Below are 18,038 nucleotides of genomic sequence, written 5' to 3'. Positions count from 1 at the left end.
ACCTGTGGGAAGCATACAATTAGTGTAGATTTGTTTGCTTGTTTGTTTTAACATGGATTACATATTTACATAGCAGTCTGAACTTGCTTGTTTATGTAACTGTATCTCTTGGAATTCTTTCCACGTCCATATGCATATCTTCTTTTAATGTTGCATAGTATTCCAAAGTAAGAGTTTACCACACAGTATTCAGCCATTCCTCTACTGAGGACTTGTCCTTGGGAGGGAATGAATGACTTTCAAAAGGAGCAGAAGTCACATTTCAGCGAGTCCTTTGTCCTCTTCAGCTCCCTTGTTCTCTTCACAGCCCTAATGGCGCTGGCCTTCCCTTTCTTAAAAGCCTCTCGTGCCTTGGCTTCTGACCAGCCATGCTCTTCTGGGTTTCCTACTTTCTTCTGAGCCTTCCTGTTTGTCCTTCTCCAGCCTTTCCTCCTCCCCACAGCCCCCTAAATGTAACTGTCCCCCATGGACCCATTTTTGGATTTCTTCTCTTGTTCCTCAGTGTGTCCACAGACGATCCCACAGGGTTTCTGGGGTCTGGCCTCTCTCCTGAGGGCAACTCCTAAAATGCCAGTGTTCGTTCTGCATCTCTACCTGGATGTTTTCCTGCAGAGGTTTTCAAACTTTTTTTTGCAGGGAACCCCATCGGTAAGAAAAATCTAATTTGGAAGCACAGTGTGTAAAACAGAGGTGAGGGTCTCCAGGATCTCTCTCTCCCCCAGGCTCTGCCCTCCCCGCCACTCCACTGCTAGACTCTGACCATATGCAAGGGAGGTGGGGGCTCTGGAGGAGCACTGTCTTAGAGGATTTTAAAATAGTAATAAAACCAACTAAAAGTCGGTCTGCTTTTTGTCACCACCATGTGCCTGCAATCTAAACAACGTCAGTGACGAGACACTCTTCCCCGAGGAAAGTCTTTTGTTGGTATAAATTCTAAACAATCACTGAGAGTGCTGTGGAGCATCAAGATAATTGATGTGAAAGCTTCACATTAGCACATTACTACTTATCCTTCCATCGTGCATGTACAGTCTGTGTAGGTGAACTCCAAGAGCGTCCAGTTACTCCGTCGGCCCCTGGCATGGGTGGGCTGGGGACACACTTTCAAGAGTAAGTTCTTAATGGTTTGGAACCTTTTGCACTCGACTGGGATGCAGTTTGTGTCTCCAGCCTCTGGGAAGCCACCTTTCAGCTTTTACACAGTCTGCTCAGAATAAACAACGATAGCATGGTGATGGTAAAGACGAAGAGACAGAAGTTGAGTTACTTCAGTTCTGTCCTTCTATATTGACCATTTGGGGTCTGTATTTGTGTTTAAAATTGAAAACAGTGAAACAGAGTGCAGTTTGTTAAGCACAAAATTTAGTTCGTACCTGTGCTCTTCTACAGAATTTGAATATATTGTTTAAATTAAGATTTATTTCTTTTGAGTTGCAAGAGGTTTTAAAACTAGAGAAAAAATCAAGAAAATATCGAGAGAGAATGATTGAAATAGCGTTGGCGTGTGACGGAGGAAGGCACGGTGACAGTGATCTGTGCGAGTCTCGGTCGCTCCAGGTACCCACTGTTCTCTCCCCGCCCCACGGAGGACAGAAAGAGTCGAGCCCTTCTCATTCCAGACCATTCATTCCTTCAGTTGCACTGAGCAGAGTGCAGCACCTAACTGTAAATTGGACTGGAGTTATGCGGACCTCAAGACTCAACCAGTTGCTATAAACTAACCCCCTCCTCTCTTACTCTAGAGAAGGCCTTTCCAGTACAGAGGCTTGATCTAAAAGCTAAGGTCAAACTGCTCATTCACCTCCTTCTGTCCTTTCTTTGTAAGCTCCCACCCTTATCCTTGCCTTTCCATCCCCTGCCCTTTTTTATTTTAGGCCCTTATCAATTTATGCTCTCCTACTGGTCTCTCTGCTTCCATTCTCTCTTCCTTCAAACTCTTTCCACCTCTACCACCTAAAGTTCTCTCCTTGAAGCTCTGGCCAAGTCCCTCCTGAGCCCTTAATGGACTCCCCAACACCAGTGGATAAAGGTTTCAGACACTCCACTGTCCTCCCTCCCGGCCTTTCTCTCTCTTCCTTCTCTGTGTGGACTTTCTGCTCCACTGTAGAGTATTTATTGACAGTAGAGACATTTCTGTCAGACTGTATGCATCCCAGTCTAACTTTGATACCTCCTTGCTGTGTAACCTTGGGCAAGCTACCTGACCTCTCTGATCCGGGAATGCAAAACACTATCTGCTTTGTAAAGTGGAGGTAATAATAGTATCCCTACTTCATATAGAGGTACCACCCACCCAGTAACGCCTGTTCAATAAATGGTAACTCTTAGAATCCTCGTCATCTGATCATGTAGCACATACTCAAAAAACTTGTTAATTGACTGGTTAATGTTGATATGAATTTGAAAAATAAGCTTCAAATTATCAAGCGGATGGAACTTAAGTAATTATCCAAGTTATGGTACAAATAGGCAACCTCGCAGAGACTATTTCCCGTCCCGGAGAAAGACTAGAAAGTCCAATGCATCATCTACAGTCTTGTCGCCCTCAGGTATCAGCAGAACCTAAAATGAATGGCACTGGGAGTGTAGCAAGAGGGGCTGTGGTAGCTTTGTGATGGGCACAGAATCCTGAGTCCTTTCCCCGCTTTGGGCGCATTCCTTAATCACTCCCTGCTTCCATCAGCCTCTCTGTAAAATAGGAGTAACAGCACCTTGTGGTGAGAAGTCATCTGGTTAGTAGTTAGTGAGCAGGTAGCCGGTACAGCACTTAGTGCAGAGGTAGGCACGCGTGAGCGCTGTCGAAGGGCTTCTCACAGAAGATCAAATGTGAAGAACAGACTGACACGTCTCTGCATCGTGCTTAGCACCCGGCGTCTGGAGTTAGGTGCTGCCTGCCTCCAAGAGGGCTGCTCACGCTGGCGCTGCCTGGTTGTGCTTTCAATGACCTATTGTTATCTGCTGGTCTGCCTTGTTCCCTGGAGGGATTTCCTGGGGAAGTTACACAAACCCCACTACCAGCTAGGCCTGCTCTGCCATCTGGGAAGCAGACACGTTTCCAGGGCATTTGAATCCAGCAGGGTATGAAACGTTAACACCTGACATTAGGACGGCCCTCTGACCTTTAGCAACACACCCCTTTCTTCCAAAAGCGGTTAGACAAGATGTGGTTTCCCAGCTCAGATCCTTCATTCCTTTTCATCACATGCTGCTGGTTTTAGTACAAAGAAAGCAGATTTTGGACAAAGAGTATTGCCTGATTTTTCCCCTTCCCATCACATCCAATTAGAAGCATCAGAGCTGTCTATGATTCGAATTTGCTTTTTATATCCATGATTCAGTGTGGATTCTAGGCAAGCCAAGAGAAATCTGCCTCTCAAAAATCTGATTCAGATCTTTCCTGTGCTATTTGCTGTGCCAGAATTAATGAAAGCTGTAGCTGAATATGTTTCTTCTTCATAATACATATAAAACATGGTTGCAGCCAGGTAGTAAACTGGAGTGAAACCGTGTGGCTCTCCTGCGTAAATCTTAGCTCCAATGAAATTGCAGGAGCCCCTAATGGGACATGCAGCTCGCCTCTTTGGTGTGGGTTTTACTCCATCCCCATCAGTCAGTGATACATTGGTAAATAGGTTCATCAGCTATGTATGTAGTATTATATACGGATTCCCTTGCTGAGAGCTAAAAATAAAAAGCCCTGTCCATTACACACTATTTTCAGCAGAGCTTGCTTGGTTCAGGTATAGAGAAAGCAGCGCTTTACTTTCCTTGATCTGCTGCAGACAAAACAAAAGGGCCACCGAGAGTGTGAGCTTTGTCTTCCTAAGCCGTGTGGCCGCATGAAGGAGACGCTGAACATGGGACTACAAACAGTGCTTCCCTTGTTGAAAAGATGTGAGCTGGCCTCAGTCCCGTTTTATTTATTTATGTAGCTAGGACGGGTTTGTTTAGGAATGCAACAAAAGATTATTCAGGCTGTTTTGTTTGGTTCTGTTTTTCAGATCAATGTTAATGACAGCCTGTGACCTTGGAGCCGTGACCAAACCGTGGGAGATCTCGAGACAGGCGAGTGGTGATTAATGGCAGGGCTCAGCAGAGGAGGGACTCGGGGGAGGGGGGGCAGTATTCCCAGAGCCCTGTAGACCAGGCACTGAAACCCCAGTCGATTTGCATCAGTATTAACGTGGTGTAAAAAATAGCGGGAGGCTTAGGCAAGACGTAGTTTATTGCCCGGCCTTTCTTTATCTTGCTTCCACTGAGAAATAATATTCCTGTCTCTGTAAGGATTTTTTTTTTTTTAACGCACTAAATTCAAATAACACTTTGACCATTTCTTAGGGCAGGAGTTTCAAACATAGTGTTTTTGAATAGGTAGCCATGTTTTAGCACAGGTCGTTTTTCACATCAGAGGGGAAAAAAAAAGAAGTACAAAGGAAATTCTATTTTTCTTTAAAGTCTATTTAGAGATCTAAGGGCTCTTTGGCCAAAATGTGCAATATCTAATTAAATTTGTACCAAAAATTTAATGTCTTTACCACCCGTATGATTTCACTGCCCAAAAGTGTTAGTTCTAGAGCAGGAATAGTCTTTAATCCTTAACTACCCGAGTCAAGATCCTTGATTACTTCGTTTGATAGTATTTGGTTAATAGCTCTTTAAGTCTCACGAGGCACCTAGTGGGTGGGCTGTGGGGGCTAAAGTGGTAACTTGCTATCTTAAGACAACATTTTAGGGAAAATCAGATACTCTTATATGGCAATAAGAAACTAATATTTATTAACTAAGTAACTAATGTTAAATGACCACTTTGTAAGTATTGTATCATTTAATCTTCAAAATCCCCCTCCCCCCTCCACCGAGCAGGTAGTTACTGTAGTGGGCTGAATGATGCCCACCCAAAGACATCAGGTCCTAATCCCTGGAGCTTGTAAATGTCACCTTAGAAGGAAAAGGGGTCTTTGCAGATGTGATTAAGTTAAGGGCCACCATTGTCATCATCATAATTATCCTGGATTGTCCAGGTAGGCCCTAAATTTAATCACGAGTTTCCTTATGAGAGAGAGGCACAGGGAGATCGCATATTCAGGAGAGGAGGAGGCGATGTAAAGACAAGGCAGAGACTGAAGTGAGGTGGCCACAGACAAAGGGATGCTGGCAGCCACCGGAAACTGGAAGAGGCAAACTACAGATTGTCCCCCTGGGTCCTCCAGAGGGAACAGGACCCAGCCAATGACAGTAATTTCTGTTCAGTTAACTGATGGTGAACTCCTGGCCTCCAGAACTATAAGAAAATACATTTCTGTTGTTTGCAGCCACCAGTTTATAGTAACTTACAGCAGCCCTAGGAAACTGATGCAGTGATTACTCCTATTTCACAAAATGGGAAAATTGAGACTTAGGAAGGATAAGTAGCCGGAGGTCATACAGCTAGGAAGTAGTGGAGCTGGGGGTGCAAATCCTAGCAGATTAGGCTTCAAAGCCTTTACTCTTAACCATGTTTTATGCTTTCTTACACAAGAGGCACCAACTAGCATTTTTAAATAATACAAGTGTGTTAGCAGAATGGGCTATGTTATCACTAAGCTCAAAATCTCAGTGGCTTAAACCAGCTTGTCACTCAAGGGTTGGCTGGTTCCCCTTTGTCCTAGTGCTGGGCTTTGGCTGAAGGAGCAGCCACTACCTGGACCATTCAAGCTAGACCCGGGTGCGTCTTGCACTGGCAGTTAAATGCCACCCCCCACCCCAGCAATTGTCACCAGACCCCACCCAACCAGGAAGTGCCATCCTCCCATGTGCCCAGAAAATAGAAAGCCAAAATGCGATTCATTCTCCTTCCTGCAGGCAAAATATGCTCATCCTCTCCCCAAGGGAGACGACCCAAATATCCCATCAGTCGTGGTATCAAGCTCCAAGTCCAGGATCTCTAGGCAACATGTGGTAGTCCCTACATCAGGTCTGGATGCAAATTAAAAACCTACACACATTCAAAATGCAGCCTGTAACACACACCCACACCACAAAATACTCATTAGGACACTTCCTTTCAGAAAGGGAAGAGATGGCAACACTTGGTGGTTTTTTTCCTTCCTTATATTCCTTATCAGAAACAAAGAACTATAGCATCCATCCATCTTCCTCTCTCATGAGTTAGTTCCTAGTACTTTGGGCCTAACAGGTGCCCGTGAGAGAATCACGTTAGTTAAATTATTTCTCTGGACCATTTTGTCTAACTGAGAGGATGTCATGTGTGCCAGCTAATTCATTCAGAGCTTTTAACTGCGTGTGTACTGGGCACATCTTCGATTTGATTCTTGCTGCCAAACTGAGTCTTGATGGGCCTCTGTCATTCAAAACATATCTCGGTTTTTATTCTCACAGTTTGGGGTTAAGTAGCAGCTTCATGTTCTGTCCCTACAAGACCCTGAATTTGTGACTTTCTCTCTTCCCTTTCATTCCTGGTTGTATACCGGCTGACCCTTTTCTGAGCTCACTTCTTATAATACCTAGCAAAACAGTCATTAGCAACCATCACATGCTATTAACTGTTTTCCAGTCTTCTTCCCCTAAGGCTATGCATTCATTAGATACATTATTTGCTGTATTTCCATTTGAAGTAGACAAAATATTTTGCCACTTGTAACACGGTCATCATCCTCATAGCTTCTAACAAATGTTCCCTCTCTATTTTACACCTCGCCCCCAAGCCAATGCCACATATATTTAGGGTTTTTTCCTTTTTCTTTCCTTCCTTTCCTTTTTCCTTCCTTCCTTCCTCCCCTCCTTCCTTCCTTTCTGTAACAGCAGCACCTTACTTCCATACCAATTTTTGTGTTAGTCGAGGACAAGCTAGGCTTTGCTGCAGTAACAAATACATTCTCAGATTTGAGTTGCTTAACACAAATAAAAGTTGATGTCTTGCTCATATCACAGTTCAGTGCAGATGGTGCAGTTTTCCTGTAGATTCTTGGCCAATAAATAGCTCTCTTGCAGTGGAGCCTTAGTTTTCCTTTTAGTGTGACGTACTTGAAGTTGCATGAACCAGGTGACAGTGAAGGATTTGTGGGGTTGTGTAGCTTATTTCTACGTCTCTGCTTACCCCTCCTTTCCCCAGTGTGAGGAGGCCTCCCTCACAGTAAAGTGTGGGAATACACTGTGCAGAAGATGTAGGTGGCTCTTTTAGGTAAGGTGTAGTCCTGGGAGCGGTCCCTATGATAGGGCTGGGAGGGGTGGACGAGTGGAAAGTAGGAGGACTGGGGGGAAAGCAGAAGACTAGAAAGGGAGTGTGTGAGGGATGATGTGCCAGGGCCTTCAGAAGCCCCAGTGAAATGCACGTCACGACTGAAGGAGCAGCAGCCCACGTGGGAACCTGGAAGTGACAGGACAAAGTACTTGAAAGGAAAAAAGTTTCTGCATTGAGATAATAGACCAAAGAGGCCCAACAGCCACGTGTACATGATATAAATATTGTTTCACATATATATGTAATATAACATAAATATATTATATCACTGACATAAATGTTTTATTTTTAGGATTTGAAACTTCTGCTGATCAGTGCAGAAACTCATGAGGTCAGGGAAATAAAATAAATGACTAAAACACAAAACTACCTTTTTCCAATTGTTTTCATCGGACATCTTGTCACAGCTCTAAACTGTAGCTCTCATTTGTATTTGTCTCCAGATTAAACAGGTTAGGTATTTTCAAAAACATACTTGTATGATTTTAGGAAACAGTTGGACAAAAACAATAGAAGCTTCTTTTAAATATATGTATTTCCAATTTCCTGGATGTTGGTTTTTTTTTTTTAATTCCTTTTCAAAATGTTTTTTCACTGGTGTCTATTTCACTTTTCCTTCCTCACATGCATGAATCTAAGCATGTGGGTTTCCCCAGTGATCCCCCAAGGTCTGATTAGCATCTCAATTTCCTGCTTTAATAAACAATTCAATCAGGAGCCACTTAATGGTCCTGATTGGGTTTTTAAGTACAAATGAAACACTGGTACCAGTTGAGCTGTGAAAGAAGCACAGGGGAGATACCCTAGACCGCTTTGGAAAGACCAAGGACAGGATTTTGTTTTAATTCGCTTTCCAGGGGCTGCTGACCTCCGCAGGACTCCCACCTTGAGGTGACCTGATGTGCACACGTGCATTCTTTAGCGCTAAAGACCCACCTCAGAGCAGTCTGAGGGAGAGTTCGGGGAACTGAATAATGAGGCCAGGTCCTTAGGGAACCATTTCTTCTTTAAAAGGAAGGCCAGAGACCAAAGAGAGAGGCCTGGAATGCTAACGTAAAAGGCAGTGGCAGAGAGAGAGAAGTGAGTCAGGTCCTAGAAAAATTGAGTTAATTCTGACTAGTTTTATGCTGTTGAATTTTTCAAATGTTTAAAATCTGAACTGACTATTCTATTTCTTAATAAAGGATTGCATATTTGCTACTTTCAGATGTGTGTGTATTTGGTATTGTTTTTAACTTTTATCAATGGTTACGATTTATGCTTGACAGAATCTCTTGAGAGATACTCTTAGGTAAATTATCTTGATTCTCTGCACTTGACCAAAATTAAACGCTCAAGCCTTTGCCAGACCGAAGAACCTCGTCTTTATGAGTCTGGAATAGGGAACAATTAGTCTGGGGATCCAGATCTTCTTGCTATCAAGTAGTCTGGGATTTGTTTTCTGATCTTCCAGTATTTCATAAATCCAGCTAGTTCATCCCAGAGACATCCTAGTTGCACAGCATAATGTTGTGGGAAATACCTGTCCAGCACCTTTCTGTTACACAGTTGGCTTCCCATAAAGCTATGCTTAGAAGCACAGAGCTTGGGAAGAAGAAAAAAAAAACCTCTTTAAGGGGATGGGTATAGCTCAGTGGTAGAGCATGTGCTTAGCATGCATGAAGTCCTGGGTTCAATCCCCGGTACCTCCATTAAAAAAAAAAATCTCTTTAAGCTTGATTGTCATCAGTAGCTTCTGATCATCCACATTGATGGATGAAAACTGGAAAAATATAGATCCTTAAATTGGAAAACTCCTTATGGTGTTGGGTAGAACAGCCATTCCATTCTGGGTATACCAATGAGAACCTCCCATAAATGAACACTCTCAGTGCATCAATTGAAACAGCCTGAAGACCAAATCACAATCTTCAAACTATATCACAGCACACTCTAAAAGTCTGGTATGAACAGTGAATCTAGCATCAGTCCTGCCACTTGACAGATTGCTACAGTAAGAAGCAAAAGAGGTGCCCTGGGGTTGTCCCCTCCATGGTGCACACAAATCTTGGTACCTTGAAGTCGCTAAGGAGTTTATGTGATGGCAAGACGAAACCAAGCTAAAATAAAAGTATGCAACAAATTAAAGAATTTACATAGAAACAACCAAAAGTTGGCTGATTATTATTACAAATATATTATAAAACATCAGTTATTATTAGGTTATTATTTGCTTCGTTTTGCTGCATATGAGTATTTCCTACTTTGAAGGTAGCAGCCCTGTGGCTCATCCAGAATATGGAAGCTATACTGTCAGAGATCATCTATTGCCATGCATCTAACAATACACTGCAACTGTACGCCAACCCTATTTCAATATAAATACATACATACATAAATTGCACAAATTCTTCTGATTAAAAGTAAATCAGTTTCATTGATTAAATCCTGTAATACCCTCAAACACAAAAAGTTAATTACTTCCTCATAAGTTTTTAAATGATTGTCTTGAACATAACTACCATACATGTAAGCCAGAAATAACTTCTGAGTCTCATGATAAATTACACATAACCATAAACTAAAATATTTCTATGTTTCAGGTGGCTGAACTTGTAACCAGTGAGTTCTTTGAACAAGGAGATCGGGAGAGAGCAGAACTCAAACTCACTCCGTCAGTAAGTTCATCCTTTTCTTTTGATGGATTTCCTCTTTTGAAGGACATTTTCAGAAATAATTCCCAACCACACCTTGAAAATGAGAAAGACTGAGAATAGATTTAAGGAAGCACTCCTGAAAGTTTCAAACTTTAATTAAACTTAGATGCTAAACCCTCTTATTCCCAGGTTTCTGACTAAGAGAGCTGATCTACTTAACAAGCATTTGCTGCGCTCCCACAGTGGGACAAGTAGGCACAAGGGAGGATTGCAGAGTGGCATTTGAATAACTCAGAACCCTAGGCTGGTGTTTCAGATGTGGTCGATGGCTACTTTGGAACAAAAATACAGAAAAAAATTAAAGTCAAGCTGTCCAGGCTTGAGGAGCTAGAACAGGCAGCCGCAGTAAATAATGGATATTCTGGATTTTACTTTCCAATTTTGGACTTTCCAAAATCCCAAAAGCAAAGCATTTCAAGTCCCTGTTTTCTTTCTTGCAAAATGAAAATTTGCACCTGGGGAACCAGGTGCTGCTGATTGAAATGCTGTTTATGTTGGATTCGTCCCTTCAATTATTATTTGAGATGCTTCCTGTAGGCTAAGGATGATGCTGTTTTTACTTATCAGGAGACAAAGACATAAATGCTTCAATTATCCCCACAAGGGGAAGCGGCCTCTTTATTCTTATGAATGGGTAGCTAGAAACATGTCACCTGGCGACTCTAAGACTGGTGTAGAGTATTTTAAAGCCTGCACAGCACAGGAGATTCAGTGAGGCTCAAGGAAAGTATCAGTTGTCAAGAATGTCTTTTTCTGAGGATTCAAATCAATTCAGTTTGGGACATTTGGAGGTATTTATAAGATCTTCAAGTTCTGAAACACCTTTCTTTGCTGACATTTAAAAACAAGGGAAAGCAGCAGAACCAGCTCCTCACTTAGGTAGTTTCACCTGCTTGGAGTCAGCACTCATGGCCTTACTAATTTTGACTGTTCTTACTTTGTTGCTTACCCTTGAAAGGTCAGGAGACTACATAGATTAAAAACACCCATCAATTATTATAGTTTCCAAAGCAACATCTACTCATGCTGTTTGCAGAACATCCCTTTGTTCTTTTCTGGTGATGTCACCAAATTTGGTTGTAAAAGTAAGACACTAAATTAGGATACACAGCTAGTGTGTAAAATGTAGCACAGCCCAAATTTCTGTCGGCTATACATATATCTATTTTCAAATGAAAGCTTTTCCCATCTTTAACAAACTGTTTCAGAGGCATCTTCCGTAGGGTTTACAGTGCAGCGATCCCACAGGTCATTTAATTAAAGGAAAAAAATATGAGTCAATTGCCGGCCCCGACAAGCTGGCACTAAGTGGCGTGACACTGGGAACTTCGGAGGCTTAGGTAAGGGGTTTTCTGAAGACATAAATGAAATTAATTTTGTGGTGGAAACATAGCTGTAAGTGCTGCTATCTCCCCACGAAAGCCCATTAACACGGCTGATGACCATCTCCCGGGAGAGGTCTGGTTGCTGCGGCAGGGTATCCCTCGTGAGTCCTTCTCCAGAGATGCCTGGAAGCGCATGCCCCCAGATCTGACACCTGCTTGTGTTCATTATTCCTCAATATTTAGGAATAAAATTGTCCAAGAGCCCTTTCAGGTGTCATAGTCCCAAAGGTCATCAGAGTAGCTTCACGAAGATGAAGGCTAATGTGGACCACAGCCAGATTAATACTGGAAGCAGTGAGTCAGTTAATACAACATGCTCGAACACTTTCAAGTATCATTATAACGTTAAGTTTTATTAAAGACTGGAGATAAGAATGAGGACCCCCCCAGTCACCCATCCAATGATAGATAAAAATTTAGGAATTTATTAATGACAGAATGTTACTGAAAAACACAGAATTGTCAAACCAACACCCCACCCTGAAAAAATAATATAAATAGTTCTTATTTTAAATGAAATTGCTTTTAAGGATCTTTTCCAAGCTATCCCACCCTATCACTATAAAAATTAAAACCTGCACTATTTTTGTGGCAATAAAATAAAACATTTCCCCTTCCTTTGACTTGCACCCAATTCTGAGTGACCTGATGACTTTAGTGGCAGTTACCTATATCTGAAGACAGATTTTGGCCCCGAGGAGTTGCATGCTATGAAGTTTAAATAAATTCACTTACAAATCTCATAAAAAGAGGTGAAAATACTTTACTTCTCATCATAGATAAAGGACAAGAAATATGTGCAAAAGTTTATGGTGACTTGTGAAGAGTTCTGTTCGTAAAAACCGTATCATTGTGGCAGTGTTTGACAAAGCACTGATAAAAGACTCCAGTGTAATAAAGCAATGTTCTCTTCCCCCATTCTAGGCTATTTTTGATCGGAACCGGAAGGATGAGCTGCCTCGGTTGCAACTGGAGTGGATTGATAGCATCTGCATGCCTCTGTATCAGGTACTCATGGTTTGGGAGGGTCCACGTGTTCTGACCCAGCCAGGAAAGAGGAGCGAATGCACCGCACTTTGAGAAGGATTAGTTTTAGAGCATCCTTCGACGGTGTGTATGTTGCCAAATGCCAGTGGCTGCTTATTTTTTCTCAGATTTCTGATCATCCCCCTGGGAAGTGTTGGTACTAGGAGGCCAGAGACCTGAGTTCTCCTTGTAGGTCATAATCTCCCTGGGCCTCAACTCCCTCTTCTATAAAACAGGGATAATAATATTTTATCTCAGTAGTTCTCAAACTGTGCCCCATGGAATGCAAGTACCCAGCCCTAGCCTAACAGGTATCTTTTCAAAAAGAGCTCTCAGGCCCAACAATTAGGGAACCTCTGTGCACGATAAAATACTGAAGGCTCAGAGAAGCTCTTCAGGAAAGAGGTTGGACCTTGATTAATTGTGAATTTTTCAAACATTAGGCCATGGAAATCTCTTTCAGTTTTTTGGTTTGTCTTTTACTCTTATTGGTATCATTTGAGATACAAGAGTTCCACAAAACATGGTTTTCTGCTCTGACTCCATGGTCTGGGCCATGGGGTTTTGAAAGGTACCTTCCATCTTAAACCTCTGCCTCTGTCTGAGCCACATGTGACACGTGGCAGACACTGAACACTGAGCAAGACGCACCAACATGTCCTAGCTCTGCTGCGCGTGTTCGGGACCCTGCTCCTGGCAGAGAGACCAGTGTCATCAGCTTTGCATGTTCACACTCCACTTTTTGGGTAGGATTAGGGCTGATACCAGTTAACACTCACAGTTTAGTGTACATTGGCTTTTAATTCTACTTCTAAGCATTTGCTTTCATGTGTAAAACCTGGCGAGTTCTTTACCCCCTACCTACCTCAATCAGACTGAGCTGCTTTTTTAACTTCAAAGTGAGAAACACATGCAGGGAAAGCCAAACGGCTTTATTTCTCACTCTGTGTAACTCCATTAAAAACACAGGATTGTTTTTTAAGGACCTCACAACCATTAAGTTTCAGGTGTATCTACCACTTTGCAGCACTTTTAGGAACTGCTGAGCCCTGTCACATTACTCTAAAAAAAAATAAAAATAAAAAACCTAGAACACTGTCTTGAAGATAGAAATGTAATTTCTTAATGGCTATAAACAACAATAGTAAATTATTTTTTGTTTTATATTATACATTAAATACATGATAGCATAAAATCAGACAAATAAATCTTTAAAAGAATCTGAAATAGATCCTTTTAGTTCGACATGGGACATAATGCTCTTTTACTTAATAATGAAAGATTGGGTGAAAAATCAAGAATGATGTCTACTTTATTGTAAGAGCACCCTCAATTCTCTTTTCTTCCCATCTGCTTCTCCCATCCTCCCTCCTCTGGTGTCTCTGAATAAGCTGGGTCCCCATGTGGAAGGCTCACTGATGTTGGGTCAGATGTATCTGGCTTTGCTAAATTGACCTTGACTATCTACGTTGGATTATTTTTTAACATTATTCCCTTTCCTGTGCACACTTAGGAAATAAATGAGATGAATTCTTGCAATTAATAAATTCCTTTTACTGTGGGTAAAGCTTACGATGATGAAGACATGTATTTGTGGGGCTGATAAATTTTTGGTATTAGTCTGCAAAGCCACTTTGGAATGAACCCACGTCCCTTCCTATGTGATAAGTAATAGTAAATGCTGGAAAGGACTCTTCTTTGCTTTTCCATGCTAACTTAAATGTTTCATTACTGATTCACAATCCTGTGGGCTTATTTTTATATGTCCCATTAAATACTTTGAAATCTTCAGGTTAAAAAGGAAGTTACTTGAATTTAAAATGAAAATAGCTGTTTCCAGAATTTAGAGAGTAATATCACCACATCATTGCTGATTTTTTCCCATCTGTTTCGCTTTATTATTGATCTGTGACATTAGATACACCTGCTATTTTTATCCACAGGAAATTGACATATAGAAAGTTTAGGTGACACTCACATCAAATGAGATTGTGTCCCACTCATCTGTGACCTTGGTTTTGGTGTAGTGACCTTTCTACAGTCTCACTTTATCTCTGCTGGACATTCTCTCACAATCTTTTCTTATTAAACTAACTGAAGAAAGTCGTGGCATCTGGGGATGTGGAAGGAGCTGTTTGTAAAAGCTTATCTTCATACCTACTGCTGTCTTCTCAGCAAACGAAGCATGAAAATCACACTTTTTTTGAAACTCCTTCTCATCACTTTTTTTTAAAACTCACAGGTTTCGCTTGTAAATTCTTTACGATAATTTATATATATTGTAGATTTATATAATTTTGAAACCAACACTTCAAAAAGCCCTCAAACTGAAACCTTGTAGGGTGACTTTAAATGTATTGCTTCTCGGCCTTTTGGCTAAGATCAAGGATAAATGTCCTCCATGAGCGTCCCTATCGTGTCCCTCCTCGAACAGTTGGGTGTTTTTCCTCATGTAACCGGATAATCTCACCTTCACACCGGTGCTGCAGAACTGACATGGAATCAGCCAGAGGGCAGGAATCGCCATTGGTGCCGAGTCACCAAGGCCTTAGGAAATGACTCACCAAGCAAGGAAGGTCCCTGATGCGACACTGGTCACTGAGGCAAAATGTCTTCAGGAACTCAGGTTGTTGCCGAAAAGTCAGTTTAGCGTTTTTAACATGAACATACAATAACAGCCTGAAAAGATAGAGGCAAATAGGAAAGCATGCAGGTGGCAGGCGTCCCAAGCCATGAGACACAACACAGTCTGCATTATGGAGCATAAGAATCCAGTGTGGCTTTGCTAAGTCAACCTGAGCAGAGGGAAGAAGAACAGTACCTGTGAGGCCAAAAAATGTCCTTTTAACGGCCAGAGCCCTGCCCCCAAGAAACGTCATGTAGAGCCTGAAACAAACAGATACGTACTTAGCGATCAGGAATCTCCTTGCAGGGGCAGCCGAGTGAGAGATGCAGTCCAGCGAAGGTAGAAGCCAACCAAAGGCACACCACGGCTGGATTCTGCGGTGGGTGCGGCACAGGACGAGGCAGGGAGGGTGCAGGAGGGTGGAGATGCAGCTGGGCTGCAGATACAAGTACGGTGTGAGTACAGCTTTTTTACTTCATCGACTGTCACTGTCTCACTTCCTGGTTTTGAGAGGGTGGTACTCTGTCAAAATAGATCAAGCACTTTCCCACTTACTCTCTGGTTTGCTGAGTTTAGTCTCCCCTCCAAGCAAAGGGTACATTATTAATACTCTCTGGTGCCTGAAAGGCTATTTATTTGTGTGCCTAGGTGGGAACCCACAAAAACCCCGGTACATTTTAGATGCCCGTTGCATTTAAAATTGAAACTCTTATCTCTGGGACAATTTCAATTTCCAGTCAATTTGTGTTGAGGGAAAGCAATGAGAATCCTCTCACCCGCCAAAATCTATTCAATAGAAAGTTTCTTAAGTAATCTACTGATTGACTGAAAGTGACTGAAGGAAAATATACAAATATATCTAATAAAGCAACGGGGAGGGAAGGAACAAGCAGAGAACAGTCCCAGATCTGTGGATGGTTATATAGTAGGGAGATGTGACGTGCTTATATGCATATGTTTGTATGCGAGTGTATAATTCTCCAGAACTTGCTCATTTTTTTAATCTTATGCTTCCAAACTTTTCCTTAAAAAAATAGAAAATGGTCCTAACAGGCAGAAGTCATGATTTATCTGTGACAGCATTTTAATCAGGAAGCATATAGGAAGCCCAGAGTGGGCAGGGAACCATCCAAGCGTGTTCCCCAAGAGAAGACTAAAGCCCTGGTTAGTTAGCTCTGTCCTAGCGGGGTATCTCGGAGGAATACATTGACATCTGATTCCAGCGCTTTCTGCTGTCTTTGCACCCTGCTGGGGATCCATTAGCCTGCTGCTCAACATCTTTGGAGGAAGAAAAAAACAGAAAGAACTAAGGGAAAAAAAAAAAAGAAACCAAGACACCATCAAACTTTGAAGTCATTGCTGCACCAGCCTTAGGGATAAACAGAAAACCTGGTGTGGCAGCATCACACTGAGCCTCTCTCTGCAACAGCAGCCTAAGTTTTTGCCCTTTTATTTTCATTCTTAACTTAATCAAACCTCAGTGCACCTAGAATTTCCATGATGCACAGAGGCATTATAAATCTTCTGTTTGTTAAAGATTGAGGGATTTAATGTTTTAATGACAATAATCTGATGTTTAGCTCTTGATTTTGGAGTATTTGACAGATAATGCAGAAGGGCTTGACCTGGACAGGCTCTAGCCAGAATAATTCTCTCTCTCCATTAAAAGGAGAATTTGGCAAGAGTGTTGCCTCCTAATAAAAATGTCATGGGGTTTCTGCAACAGGCAGGGCTTCTGATGTCATGATGACGTAACTTTTGACTTTTCTTCTGCCTTTAGTTGTAATGGTTGTTTTGGAATATGCATTCCACCTGATTCAGTTATTAATATGCTCTCTGAAAAGAAGGGAGGAAAAATCTTTGAGATACAGTTGAAATTGTAGAAACTGGGAGTTAGAATTGGTAAACTGGAAAAGAGGAAGTAAGGCGCTGCTCCAGGACAGTTTTTCTGAGTACCAATGAGAGTCCTTCAGACACAACTCAGTGCTCCCCAGATGGTTCATGTTTTGTGTTCAGTTTTTGAAAAAGAGAAAAAGTAATGAGCTACAGAGCGACTAGTTAGAATGTAACATCATCTTCTCTTGAGAGACTATGAGGAATGGAATGTGGGCAGAGAGAGGAACAATTTCATCACATACTTTAAAAAAATAGGATACCACTCAAATTGGTTCCCTGTAAGTGTTTTCTCTATGACATTTAGTATTCCTGTGAATGAGAGAAAGAAATAGTTGAGGCTGATTTATTTGTCCTTACAAAGTGGGGACATATATGGAATGACATCATATATAACTCCAAAAACTCAAGAAGAAATAAAGAAGGGGTAGGAGGGAGGGAGGGAAGAAAATCACTTCCTGTATTGTCTATAATTTAACTACCTGGCTCCACATTTTCCTGGTGATGAGTGGGGGTTGTTCAGGGACTGGTGCCTAAACTTGACAATTAAAGTATCTCAAGTCCTTCTGGATAAAACAAGTCTTTGGAAGACTAAAATGTGAACTGTTCCCAGTCAGAACCACTCCTTCTCCCCAGCTGACATCTAGGTGCCAGGCAAGCTCACCTGTCCTTGTACCTGTTCTGTGACTGGGGGCAGAAGGACCTGAGAGCACCTGCTGCCTGTGGGGTGATGCCGGGCTGCCCTCCGGGACTGTGGTGTGGGTGTGATGAGCACTCTGTGCAGGGTCTGACCACTGGCTCTGGTTGCCGCAGACCCTGGTCCTTGGAGTAGCCTCTCACAGCAAGCCACCACCAGCTTCTTGGTCCCAGCTCAGCAGCTAGGTCTCTGCCATCGGCTTAGCCCCTAGGGGACGCGCGTGGACTCCAGGCTACTTTCTCTTCACCCTATTGTCCACAAAAAAACAAAAAACAAAAAACAAACTTGCTCAGTCCTAATATGCCACCTGGGTAATGCCAGCTTGTTCTAGGAAAGTTCTGTCATTTTCCTGAATTAAGCTCTGAGATTCAAGAGACAAGCCTTCCCCTTGCTCCCAGGATTGGACCCCGACCCTGCAAGGAAGGCAGAGCCAGAACACTCACTTCTGATCTCATTCTTCCCCCTCCTCACCCTC

The 18,038-nt window shown here is 42.2% G+C and overlaps 1 protein-coding gene and 1 long non-coding RNA gene across 3 annotated transcripts in view; one reads left to right on the top strand and one right to left on the bottom strand.

The window, feature by feature from the left end:
* PDE11A (phosphodiesterase 11A) overlaps positions 1–18,038 on the top strand; it is a 360,789-nt gene that overhangs the window by 318,414 nt on the left and 24,337 nt on the right. For both annotated transcript variants that reach the window (XM_064484931.1, XM_010991251.3), the window contains exons 17-19: positions 4,002–4,065; positions 9,823–9,897; positions 12,246–12,329. In XM_064484931.1, coding sequence (XP_064341001.1) covers positions 4,002–4,065; positions 9,823–9,897; positions 12,246–12,329 — 223 coding nt within the window. The remainder of the gene's footprint in view (positions 1–4,001; positions 4,066–9,822; positions 9,898–12,245; positions 12,330–18,038) is intronic.
* LOC135321216 (uncharacterized) lies at positions 13,921–17,814 on the bottom strand. The gene is made up of 3 exons (XR_010380781.1): positions 17,531–17,814; positions 15,255–15,409; positions 13,921–15,026 (listed from the first exon to the last, which is right to left on the bottom strand). It is a non-coding gene; the product is annotated as an uncharacterized LOC135321216 (long non-coding RNA).

The sequence above is a fragment of the Camelus dromedarius genome, chromosome 4, assembly GCF_036321535.1.
Source record: "Camelus dromedarius isolate mCamDro1 chromosome 4, mCamDro1.pat, whole genome shotgun sequence".
Classification (NCBI taxonomy): domain Eukaryota; kingdom Metazoa; phylum Chordata; class Mammalia; order Artiodactyla; family Camelidae; genus Camelus; species Camelus dromedarius.
Note: the sequence above shows the minus strand (reverse complement) of the source record. Positions and strands in the feature narration are given on the sequence as shown.